Source organism: Chelonoidis abingdonii, chromosome 15, assembly GCF_003597395.2.
Source record: "Chelonoidis abingdonii isolate Lonesome George chromosome 15, CheloAbing_2.0, whole genome shotgun sequence".
Lineage (NCBI taxonomy): Eukaryota > Metazoa > Chordata > Testudines > Testudinidae > Chelonoidis > Chelonoidis abingdonii.
In genome coordinates, this window is record NC_133783.1 from 15,679,107 (window position 1) to 15,692,187 (window position 13,081).

Below are 13,081 nucleotides of genomic sequence, written 5' to 3' on the forward strand. Positions count from 1 at the left end.
ATTGGAACTTCCTCCTACTCCTGTTGTGGAGGATATGGTAGCTTCATAGGACATGCCTGGTCTCCCCTATGGATCCTCACCAACCCCCATTCTATTTTTCTGTGCATAAGCTGTAGAGACCAGTTTCAGTTTCATACTGCCATTGCTTAGAAGGTTGAAGGCTCTCATTGTGCAGTGAAGGGGAATCAACATACGGATAAAAAAACCTCCAGAGAGAAACAGAGTTCTGTTAATTTGTTCTTCCTAGGTGTTTGAATCTCACACTAACTACAGCAAAACATTCTAGACTAGAAATGCAGATTGACACAAACACTAAACCTTTGTGCTTCTATCACTGACTTGTAAATCAACAGTATGCTCCTACTTTGCAGTCTTCCCAACTGAATAATTTATCTAAAAGATTCTTTTTTCTCTGAAGAAATTTTTCAAAGACACACAAATTATGACTATGCTGTCATTTCAAACCAAAAAAAACTCGCCGAACTTTTCCTCTGCTCTGACCTGTCATTCTGCTTTAAAACTGCCATACCACTTACTTGTGAATGCCTAGATTCCGGAAAAAAATGAATATGAATATTTTCATAAGACAAGAGATGTACTAAGGAAGTGTTATAAACAGTATTAAAAGCATAATCTCAAAAAAGTCATTGGAAAAAAATGAACAGCAGCAAGGGATCCCATTTAAGTAAAAATATAGAAATTGTACCTAAGGAAAGCACATTTTGTGGATTCACAATACGGATAAAGGACATACATCTGACTAGACATAGGGCTGAATTAACACAATAAAGGAGCCTAGATACGTCTCCATATGTGGGTTTCTCTTTGACCTGTCACTGTGAGGGGCTCAAGTCCCCCTTACCAATTCCATCCTTTGTCCATATGGCCTATATTGAATTCTTCGTATGTTTTCCAGTGAAGCTGAAAAAGACATGACTCTTTTGGTAAATCAGAATTTCATTTTACACAGTGCAGTGTTGTTATCCCCCACTATTGAATCAGCATCTGTGAGGTCACAGACTAACTCACACTGAGTGAAACTAGTACTGGTATCCCAGAAAAGTGACTTCGAAAACTTCTTGTTGAAATGAGAATTTTAAAAATTGGAAGTTTTGAATCTAGAGGTGTATCCCCAGCAGAGTACACCAATGTTTCTTTTTGGAATTTTATTTTTATAATTAAAATACTTAAACTTGTTTTAAAATAAAGGTATTTGGCTAGACCACAATTGGTTGTTAGAGAAGAAACCAAGGCAGTAAATTAATATAATACTATATTTAAGATGAAATTAACTGCTGCTACTAGTCTGTTATGATCTAATATATATACATAGGTGTGATGGTGTATGCTTCCCACACTCACCCTGAAGGGGTTAACATAGGCCAGATGGGCCAATTAACCTGTTAGGCTGCAAACAGGAGGACATTTAGGCTGAGAGAAAAGCCCTAATCTACAGCACATGTTCCACAAATACAAAAGATAATGAAAATAAGCCATTTTAGTAAAGTACATTGAACAACCTGTTTTTCCCACAGAAAACCCATTTCAGATAGTTTATAAATACCAGCATTGTTATTTAGCAATGTTGTATTTTCTGTTGCTTGTTTTCTAACGACTTTCTCAAGGAACAAGTCTCAAAAGGGCGGGGGGGGGAGGGGAGGGGCTAATACATAGGAATTGAATGGTTTTTGGTTTTGGTGGTTTTTTTCAGAATTCTGCTGGGAGGCAGCTAATCTAACAGAGAACTCAGATTAAGGAAGCATTGTTAGGTAAGTAATCAGGTTTAGGTTTAAGTAAATCATAGAATGATAGTAAGGACATTTTCAAGCATAATACATTCTCAAAGAAAATTTAACACTTGTTCATGTTACTAGTATCTAAAGGTGAGCAGAAAGCAAGTGGCAGTTCTGTTTATTTCAACAATAGGAACAAACAGAAAGGCATTCAACACCAACAACCCAAAATAAACACTTTTAGCTACCCCCAAAGACTGGGACAAAAGTCCCCACTCTACCTAAAATCCTTGTATACCCTAAAGTCACAACGAGCAAATCCCACATTAATCAACATTTCCCATAAATCTTTCTTAATATATTACACAGTTTTTCAAAATTTTGACAACACAAAGGATAATAAATTGATCCAGAAGGGTTTTGCAGATGCTATGGCTTCACTTTTTTGTTGGGTGTTTCAATGAAGTGTGCACCAGGTTTTTTGCAACAAGATTATGTGCCAACCAGGAACTGAACTGAGGCTATAAATTCACTTCACAACTGCCAAAGAACAATTAGGCTATGTCTACATTACAGACTTTACAGCGTATCCCATGTAGCCACTCTGCCAACAGGAGAGAGTTCTCCCATCAGCATAATTAAACCACTCCCACTGAGCAGCTGTAGCTATGTCGGCAGGAAAGCGCTGTCCACACAGGTACTTCTGTCGGTGCAACTTTTGTTGGTCAGGGTTTTTTTTTTTCCCCCAACCCCTGACCAACAAAAGTTTTACCCACAAAAGTGTTAGTGTAGACATAGCCTTAGACTATTGATTCCTACCTATCAGTGCCAAATCTGAAGCACTGCTTTTAGAGGTTTACCGGTTTCCCATTAGCAATCTCTTGAAAATCCAGGAATCATTAAAACCATTTTAAAGGCTTTTCAGAGTCAAGGAATGCAACATTTTAGACAGCATATCACATTTTCTTAACTCCTTCACAAATTTATATGTGTATGTATTTTAAATTTTATATTTGTAATAACCAAATGATTACCCTTTGGTACAACAGTGTATGTGAAACAACTAGTGGAGCCTGTCCTACAAGCCCAGGTTTAGAGTGATAATTAAATGTGATCAGCTGTAGTCACGCAAAAGCCATGTTGGAAGTTATTACTCTTACAATCAAGTAGACTTCCTATGAATGACGGGAAATAACTTTCAGAAGCGGGGGTGTGACCCAAGTCTAAAGTCAAATATACTGTTGTTGAACTGCTATGCAATATGCAAGCTTAGCCAGGGAGGGGCAACTAAGTAAATCATCTCCTGTAAACTGAATCATAGTAAAAATGGAAGCTACCGCCTTGTTCACAATTCACACAGCTTAGTCCATAGAGAACAAAAAGTGTTGTATTCTTTTATACAGCTTTGAAGAGCCCAGAGAGATTTAATTCAAAAGCATATATCCCTGAACGATTGCCACACCACTCACAAGGTATAATGAGGACACTTAAAAGGGGCAAAATTTTCCCTACACACCTAAGTGACTTAGGACCCTGAGTCATAGTGAAAGCCAATGGGCACTTTTGCAAATTTTGCCCAAGAAACCATTTTGAGAGGACTCTGACACTTCTTAGATCTGTAGACACAGCCACATCTGAGAGTTTACTGTGAGCTTTACCTATGTCTAAAATGAAGACAAACTTTCAAATATTAAAACTAAATGGAGAAGTAAGTTAAGAAAAGTGACAGTATTAAGCTAATAAAGTGATATTTTCCCACATTTCAGAAAAGTTTCTGGCAGATCTCCCAGCTCTGCTAATCTCTTCACAAGATCTGTTCCTAAAACTTTGCTGAATAATTAATGGGAGCTGGAGTAGGATGAGAAATGTGGGCATGGGAGGCACAGCAGCCAGTCAAGGGAGCTGTTGAAGGTGGTGGGCAACATTGGTGTAAATCAAAGGGTTCTAGTATGACACATGCTGCAATCCTTTGTTTACGTAGCTGTTCTAACACACCAGTTCAATGGTATATCAGCGTTAGAGAGTTAGTTCAGGGTGACGAGTGAAGTAATAGAAAAAATTTGTTGCTAATGTGATAAATAAAACTTCTGTTTACTCTTGGGTCTGAAACTAGGTTAGATAGGACAACAAAATCTAAAATTTTCTGACAAAGTCAACTACAAATGTGAGTCTTCAACAGCTCTCTTTACAATGCATCTTAAAATGTAACTGGAATATTGTGAATGTGTGATACAGTAGTTGAAATCGTTCTTTGTAAATAATCAATCAAATGTCTTTAAATGAAATAATCTTACCAACAACATCTTCTTCACAACTTTTAACATCCAATTGGGGAACGCGCACACACAATTCATGTTTAGAGCTAATGCAATACTACCTCAAGGAACAAGGAGTTTAACTTGCACTATGTAGAAATCTTCACCTTGGTAAGAGTATCATCTAGATTTTGATCCCCAATTTAAAAATGGCATTGGTGCTAAAGTATTATATGCGACTAACTAGTTGTGAATTTGCATACCATATGTTCTGCAGTAACTCAGCAGAAAGTCATATTGTTATGGATCAGATAAAAAGCCTTAATTTCCATTTGTCCAACCTGCTGTTTGACAGGCTCCAAACCTTACCATCTGCTCTTACCATTCAACCTGTCCCTTTTACACCAAGGGGTAAACTGAGCTCACATAAATGTGTTTTAATACAGCTAAATGTAAATGTATATATCTAGGAACAAAGAATATAAGCCATACTTGCAGGATAGGGGCTTCTATCTTGGGAAGCAGTGACTGTGAAAGAGATTTGGAGGTCATGGTGGATAATTAACTGAACATGAGCTCCCAGTGTGATTCTGTGGCCAAAAGAGCTAATATGATCCTGAAATGCATAAACAGTGGAATCTCAAGTAGGAGTAGAGAGGTTGTTTTACCTCTATATTTGGCACTGGTGTGACCACTCTTAGAATACTGTATTCAGTTCTAGTGCCCGCAATTCAAGAATGATGTTGATAAATTATAGACAGTTCAGAGAAGAGCCACAAGAATGATTAAAGGATTAGAAAACATGCCTTATGGTGATAGATTCAAAGAGCTCAATCTATTTAGCTTAACAAATAAGGCTGAGGGCTGACTATAAATGTAAGTATCTACATGGGGAACAAATATTTAATAATAAGCTCTTTGACCTAACAGAGAACGGTATAACACAATCATATTGGTGGAAGTTGAATCTAGACAAAATCAGACTGGAAGCAAGATGTACATTTTTAATTGTGACAGTAATTAACCTTTGGAACAATTTACCAAGGGTCATGGGAGATTCTTCATCATTGATGTTTTTAAAAATCAAGACTGGGATGTTCTTCAAAATAATCCCAGAGGAGATATTTTAGAAGTTCTATGACCTGCTATCCAGCAGGTCAGACTAGATGATCACAATGGTCCCTTCTGGCCTTGGAATCTATGAACCCCTCATTGCCTTTACTTCCTCTTCTAATTCTCTTCTTGATCCATCCCCAAATTGGATTCCATCTTCCAATAACACTGACCTCAGTGAAATCAGTCAAGGAGTCCAAGATACATCTAAGGAACTCTTCTCTAGCCTCATCTTCTATATCTCCCTACTGCTTTAGGATATGGATCACCCTCGTTTCCCAGCTTCCATGACCCTCTGCTTTATTGGTCCTCCCACTTTGTGGAGCATTGCTTCATTAGATCCATTATTTGCACCAAATTCACTTATCTTCCCTGCATTTGTTGGTGTCCATTAAGCTTCCACACTCTCTCCCCTTTACTCACACCTAATCTTCTCCTACTGTTTCAACTACTATCTCTGTGTTAATGAATCTTCCAGTCTCTCTCTGCCTAGTCTCATCTCTAGATCCCTCTCAGACATTGTCTTGGATATTCAGCTGCTTCTGACACCCGACCTGACCTCTCCAAAGCAGAACATTCAGTTTTCTGCCTATTCCCTCTTTTTTGCCTTTCATTTCTTTCTCCAATATTGATTCCCATCCTCTCTGTCTCCTAGACTCGCAATCTTGGTGAAATTTACAACATCTCTCCTACTGAAGTCTGTAACCTGCTCCTATCTGACCTCACTGTCTCACTTCTACGCTCCTAAGTCTGTCCAGAATTAAAAGTGATATTGCCAAAGTCACCACTGTCAGTGAAGAGGGTTTAAGTACAAATCAACATTTAAATATATGTATGCATATGTCATAGCTTTCCTACTCAGATCTGAACCTTAGAGTTCAGAAAATAAGTTGCTAGCATGAAACCTGCAAGCTTAATTACCAGCTTGGATCTTATAGCGCTGCCACCAGCCAAAAATTCCAGTGTTTGCCTCACTCTGGTCTCCCCAAAACCTTCCCTGGGGACCCCAGACTCAGATGCCCTGAGTCTCATAACAAAGGGAAATACCCCACTTCCCTTCCCCTCTTTACCTCCTCCCAGGCTTCCCTCCCTGGGTTACCCTGGAAGATTACTGTACTTAAACTCCTTGAATTACAAAACAGAGAGGACAATTCAGCTTCCCCACTCCTTTCCCTCCCACAATTCCCTGGTGAGCTGCAGGTTCAATCTCCCTGAGCCCACTAGGAAAAAAATCCAACAAGTTTTAAAAAGAAGCTTTATATAAAAAAAAAAAAAAAGACATAAAAATGGTCTCTGTATCAAGGTGACAATAATACAGGTTATTGGCTTAAAAGAAAAGATGAATAAACAGCCTATCAAAAAGAAATACAATTTAAAACATTCCAGCAACTACACACATGTAAATACAAAAAAAAAAACAATAAAGGCCTATTGTTTTTCTACTTTTGATCATCAACTTTGGAAACAGAAGATTTAAGAAACCTGAAGGTAGAGAGATCCTCCCAGAGCCGAGAGAGCACTAGAACAGAACAAAGAACACACACCCCAAAACTTCCCTCCCTGAGCTTTGAAAAATCCGGTTTCCTGATTGGTCCTCTGGTCAGGTGTTTGGTTTCCTTTGTTAACCCTTTACAGGCAAAAGAAACATTAACCCTTAGCTACCCGTTTATGACAGCATAACAGGCACACACACAAACTTCTGCTTCCTTTATTATGGTTACCATCTCACAAGTGATATATAAATTAGTAATGGGCATTTGCATTTTCAGCGAGGGCCTGTCCCACGCCTAGCTGCAATCAATAAGCAATCCAATAGTTATTCTGCATTTCAAACTTACTAAAGCTAAGAGTTGAGGTGCTTGGCTTCTTGTAGGAGGGAGCCTGTAATGTGATACGGGATAACTATTACTGAATTCCCCATAAAAACTGTATACTTTAAACTATTTTTTATTAAAACAGTAATCTCCTGATGACATCCAAACTTTCCATTAGCCTTTCACAAAGGAATGAATTAGGCTAATTGAAGTTTTCTCCTGAATTAGTGGCATGTAAATATAAATCAATTCCTTTTCTACTAATTTTCGCACATTTGAATTCAAAGAATTTTAAAAGTTAAATACCCAAGTTCTTTGGAGTTTAAGAACACTTGGCAAATGTAGACAGGTGCTAAAGTAAAAATCTTAAGAGGAAACTTGTCTTCCTTCAAAGTTTGCCTGAATTTCTCTTTCCTGTCTAATTTTTAAGAGAGTATCTTTGAAACTGAAGATTCATGCTTTTGCAGAATCATCTTCTAGCTTATTAACTCTGCCATTTATTTGTCAAGCTTTGTAGACATGAAAGAAGCCTCTTAAGAAGTTTTAAGCAACTCATCTTTTTTCATGTACTAAAGAGTAGATCAAATTTTAGCACTGCATGTGAACTGATAATTAGCCAGCGGTCGATAAGCACATTGTGCTGACATATGGATAAGGTGAAAAGCAAGCAGGCAAGTGAGTTCTTAAGTATTTTACCCTGGGCAAAAAGCTGAATTCTTTGATGTGCATTTGACAAAGGAATTGAAGAGGAAGATTTTACTCTTTGCTGCCATCTTGGACTTCACCATTAAGTAAAGAGATCTATCTTACCTGCACTGAACCCCATGCTTTGTTTGAATTCACAAAAATTAGAAGATCACTTATTTACCAATTTTCCCTCAATAAAAAAAACTCCAACAGGATAGCTGTGTCTATTTTGTGGAAACGAATAGACAAGGCTCCTAACTAGGACACTTTTACAGTACTAGGAAGGTATAAGTTACACCTCTACCCTCACATAACGTGACCCAATAATGCGGCAAAGCAGTGCTCAGGGGGGTGCACACTCTGGTGGATCAAAGCAAGTTCGATATATTTCGGTTTCATCTATAATGTGGTAAGATTTTTTGGCTCCCGAGGACAGCATTATATCGAGGAAGAGGTGTACTTTTTAAGTATAAATTAATGAGAACAGAATCTTAAATATTGCTATAGTTCATTATATAATAAAAGAGAACCATGGCATAATAAAACAGACACACCTTCTCTCTCACTTTTCTTCTCTTTATAATACACTAACCTGGTGCAGTAATCTTTTCAGTTTTAGTAACTGAGTTTTTACAGCTGTGCAGTCTTGAACCATATGCCGAAGGGTCATTTCATCAAGCATCACTGTGTTCTCCCGTAAGCCCACCAACTGTCTAGGAGTCTGGTAGATGTTTGGTGCTCCATAGCCTTCAAAGTGACCAACAGCAGACTCTAAGTGGCTGGAGCCCCTGAAGGAAATATTTTAGATAAAAATCAACAGCAGTCTTAATCTAGAGCTAAAGTCTGTGAGCTCTGTTTTTTAATGAGAGAACATTTTAGTAGTGTGTGTATTATTAATGCTGTAAGCAATTTTTAAAATTGCAGAGCACTAAATGGCATAGGCTACACTTATTTAGATTGTCAAGTGGAGAAAAACGTTCACAAAACAAAGCCAGTGTTATCCTGATACAAAATTCTGTATGTTATTACACATCTACAAGAAGTGTCTCACAAACTAATTCAGTTCCCTGTAATCCGGGATCAGTTCACACCTGCACCATCATACAAGCAAGCTTGCAAAAAATGCAACACTATTTACTTCTTAATAAAATAGAAACACTTTTACTTGTCATGTGACATGGGCTGGAACAAAGAAACCAGCAAAGCATTTTCCCTTGAGCGCATATGCTGAAATTGACTGTGCACTTATAATATTAAACACACAAACTAGTTAGGGAAAAATATTTGCATCTGAATTACAATCCCCTGGAAAAGATCTGAGTTTAAAGAAGGGAATATTAGAGCACTACCAGTATAAGTGTCATCTTCTCTCAAAAAAAATCTAAACATGGGCACACCACTTCTCTGAAAATGCTATAACCTCTCCTTCATCAGAAGAAACCACACACCAGAATACATTAATTTCTAACAACTCCCTCAGAAGAGGTGCAACACAGTCCTTACCTGCTCAGGTCATTTTTACCATGTGGAAAGTGGCCTGCATGGCCCAAGTGATAGGGGTCTTGTGCACTCCAATGCTGCGGTGTCCTCTTCCAGAATCCATCTTGCTGCTGTCGCGTATTTCTGTCTTGTCTATCATAACGATTCATATTTTCACAATCCACTACACAGATGTTAAAAAAAAGTTATGTACATAACATTCTAAAGGCATTCACTACACAAAAAAATACAAGTAAATGTTAATCAGATATTACTAATAGGTGCACAACTACAATCTGAAACATGAATTCTCTAACCTGATCATAAAAGTGAGGTAAGCTGAGCACACAAGGATCAGGATTGTCATAAGAGACCACCTGTAATGCCTCACTTTTCATCTCCACAATCTTTTTTGTAATAATGTCAGAAGTTATATTGTTTAAATAAAAATAAAAAGTGATCAGAACCTGCAGCAGAATCTACAAAATGTAAAACTTAAGATTTAAAACATTTTTAGAAGACAATTGGATATTAGAAAATATTTTTTCTCTTTTTACTATCGGTATCATTAGCCTTTTAAGACTTAGGAACAATACTCAAAATACAGGAAGACAATATTTTAGAAAGTGGCCAATACAATGTTCTGCAATAAAGAACAATTTTTCATTTTAAAAAAATATCCCAAACTGGCTGTAGCCTAATTTTTTTTTTAGCTTCAGAAAAAATCCTTAAGATTTTTAGAAATCTTTTAAAACATTAAACTTCTTCAGATTTAAACAGCTTTTGTCCACAAACAATTTGAGAAGACTGAATTTGGCAACAGCTTGTAAACCACTAGAAACAAAGCCAAAATTCAACTACTATCTTGCAGTCAGACGCAGCAAAAAAGTTAAAGTTATAAACTACTGTTCTGCTGCTAGACTTCCCTGTCACTTACCCAAAGAGTTTTCCTCACATTGTCAGCATGTCTCTAGAAGAGGAACTTTACACAACAGAACATTGTGTTACTCAGCTGCCTACTCAGACACAGTTGTACGTAAGACATTGATAAACAGGCCTTCCTTCCTGCTTGGTTCCCAGCCTGCATTTTGTTGGGAAGCAAGCCCAGTTTTACCCTGTGATTTAAAACTACCATCCTCACTCACTGCGTACATACTTGTTGAGCTAGAACTGTTTCTATATATAGCATTTAAGCACTATCCCAGACTCCGGAATGGAACAAGCAAAGTTTCAGTATGCTTATGAAGTATTCTGAGGGCGTTGATATCAATTAAATTATGTATAATCCTAGGCAGTAAACTGCATTTGAGGCTCAAAGTAATCCTAAATTAAGATAGTGTTGTAATAATTCATTGTACCTATGCTCAATTTTATGAGCTACTTTTATAATCAAAATAATCAAGATACAAAGAAAAAAATCTTTTAAAAAGTGAATGGTTACATAAACCAAAGTATAGTAAACAATTATTTTTAAAAGCTGCCTCCTATAGCTCATTATATGAGTACATTATAAATGTATTTGTTTATACTTTTGTAAGTAATTTCATTATGATTCAGCTTTGCAAACAAAATTGTGACTCCACATAGAGTTGCCAACTTTCTAATCACACCCTTGCCCTGCCCAGAGGCCCCACCCCTTCTCTGAGGCCCCACCTCTGCTCATTCCATCCCTCCTGCTTCCCCACCCTCACTCCCTTTCACTGGGCTGCGACAGGGGGTTGGGATGTAGAAGGGGATGAGAGCTCCGCCTGGCGGTGCAGGCTCCGGGGTGGGACCACAAATGAGGGGCTCAGGGTGGAGGAGAGGGTTCTAGGCTGGGGCAGGGGATTGGGGTGAAGGAGGAGGTGAGAGCTACAGGTGAGGCCACAAATGAGGGGTTTGGGATGCAGGAAGGGGTCAGGACTGGGGGAGGGGGTTGGGGTGCAGGACGTGGTGAGGGCTCCAGGGGGAGGCCAAGGATGAGGGAATTTGGGTGCAGGAGGGGGCTTGGGACTGGGGCAGAGGGTTGGGGTGCAGGCTCTGGCCAGGTGGCGCCTACCTCAGGCAGCTCCCAGAAGTGGGAAGCATATCCGGCTCCTAGGTACTGGGGTGGCCATAGGGGCTCTGCACACTCCCACAGGTGTGGCCCCTGCAGCTCTCATTGTTCACAGTTCCCAGCCAATGGGAGATGCAGAGATGGTGCTTGGACAGATGTAGCATGCAGAGCTCCCATGCCTTCCCCTGCACCTAGGAGCTGGACATACTGGCCACTTCCGGGAGCAATGCGGAGCTGGGTGGGGAGCCTGCCTTAGCCCTGAAGCGCTGCTGACCGGACTTTTAGCAACCCGGTCAGCAGTTCTGACGGGAGCCACCAGGGTCACTTTTTGCCTGGGCGTTTTGGTCAAAAACTGGACGCCTGGCAACCCTAACTGTACGAAATAGTTGGAGGTGAGAATGAACCTTTTCAAAATATGAATTTTGCTTATTTAGTTATTCATATGTGCAATGGTGTTTCCAATTTCTCCTCACCAGCACCATTCTGGTCTCTGTATTTGAAATTCAATTTTTGCATTTGTGTTTTAAGAGCTTTATAAACAAAATATTTTTAGTACCAAATGATATTCTATTAAGGGATTCCCATCAGTTTTCCAATAAAATTCCCAGCCACTATTAGTGGAAGACCACTCCCATTGGGGAACAGTTTTTTGACCTTTTTCAATACAGGTGTCACAATAAAAAAAATGGTTATTAGCTTTCTATAACTGTTGTTCTTAGAGATACGTTGCATATGTCCATTTCATTGTAGGTGTGCATTCACTTTGTTCACTAGTCCCAGTGAGTTTTCCCTAGCGATACCTGTAGATATGGCCCCTCCAATCGCCAAGTTTCTCATGCTGCACAGTGAAGGTATAAAGGATGGAGTTGTCCCTCTCATCCCTTAGTTCCTTCACATTGGAATACTCTAGTAGACTCCAATGCACTTGGGAAGGAGAGTGGGTCACATAATGGACCCATAATGGATAGGGATAGATACTCCCTATCTTAAAGAAGAACAATTTACAGAAAGGTATGTAACCATTTTTCTTCAAGTCCTTGCCTATGTCCATTATACTGTAGGTGACTCCCAAGCTGTTACTGTAGTTTGTGATGCTCAGAGTCTCATCAGAAGAGAGGCTACAGACCACCTTCCTACATTTGAATCCTCTTAATTATGCAGACAGTGCATAATGTCTAATGAAAACGCATAAATGCTGCTGAGATTGACTGAGCTCTGGCTGAGTGCACCATGAGTTGGTCAGAAAGTGTTGCGCCTCTGATAGTGTTACAGAGTGTAATACAATCTGTGATCCATTTTGAGAGCCTTTGAGTGGTGACTGGATGATCCCTCAAATGTTGTGCATATGAGACAAAGAACTTGGATGAAATTCAAAAGGTCTTTGTCCTATCCAAGTAAAAAGCTCAATGGACATACAGGGTGTGGAGCCTTCACTTAACCATATATGAATTTGGTTCTGAAAGAACACTAGCACACAGACTGATTCAGGTGAAAGTCAGAAATAATTTTCTCAAAGAATTTGGGATACGTGGTCTCAGCTGCACCTTTTCCTTGTAGAAAACAGTGTATGATGGCTCAGTGACCAATGTATTCAGCTCACCTATCCTCCCAGCAAAGGGGACGGCCCCCAGGAAAGCTACCCTCACTGACAGGTGTAAAACAAACTCAAAGGGAGAGTCCATAGGTACAGACAACAAGATGCACCGAAGAACTAACACTGACTCCTATAAGTTCAGAAGAAATCCAGGATCATTTGAATTTTTGTCTGAGTAGGGGAACATACCGTGGGAGGCTGGCCAGATGAAAAAAATATTTCCACTTACTCAGGTAAGTAGGTCTCCTGGATGGTTCCCTGCTATGAAAGAGCACATTCCAGACTGCAGTTGAGCCTCCTCTGTATTCAACCATGGAGGAGCCATACCAGGAAGTCCACCACATGGTCATGTGACAGCAGGTCACAGCACG

The 13,081-nt window shown here is 39.2% G+C and overlaps 1 protein-coding gene across 2 annotated transcripts in view; it reads right to left on the reverse strand.

Annotated features, from left to right (window-relative positions):
- CCSER2 (coiled-coil serine rich protein 2) overlaps positions 1 to 13,081 on the reverse strand; it is a 126,989-nt gene that overhangs the window by 50,384 nt on the left and 63,524 nt on the right. Inside the window, exons 1-3 of one of the 2 annotated variants that reach the window (XM_032796696.1) lie at positions 10,019 to 10,155; positions 9,106 to 9,265; positions 8,195 to 8,390 (exon numbers count right to left, since the gene is read on the reverse strand). In XM_032796696.1, the coding sequence (XP_032652587.1) occupies positions 8,195 to 8,390; positions 9,106 to 9,251 (342 nt within the window). In that variant the 5' untranslated portion in view covers positions 9,252 to 9,265; positions 10,019 to 10,155. Of the gene's footprint in view, positions 1 to 8,194; positions 8,391 to 9,105; positions 9,266 to 10,018; positions 10,156 to 13,081 lie in introns of those variants that run through there. The other variant, XM_032796649.1, reaches the window with a different exon arrangement.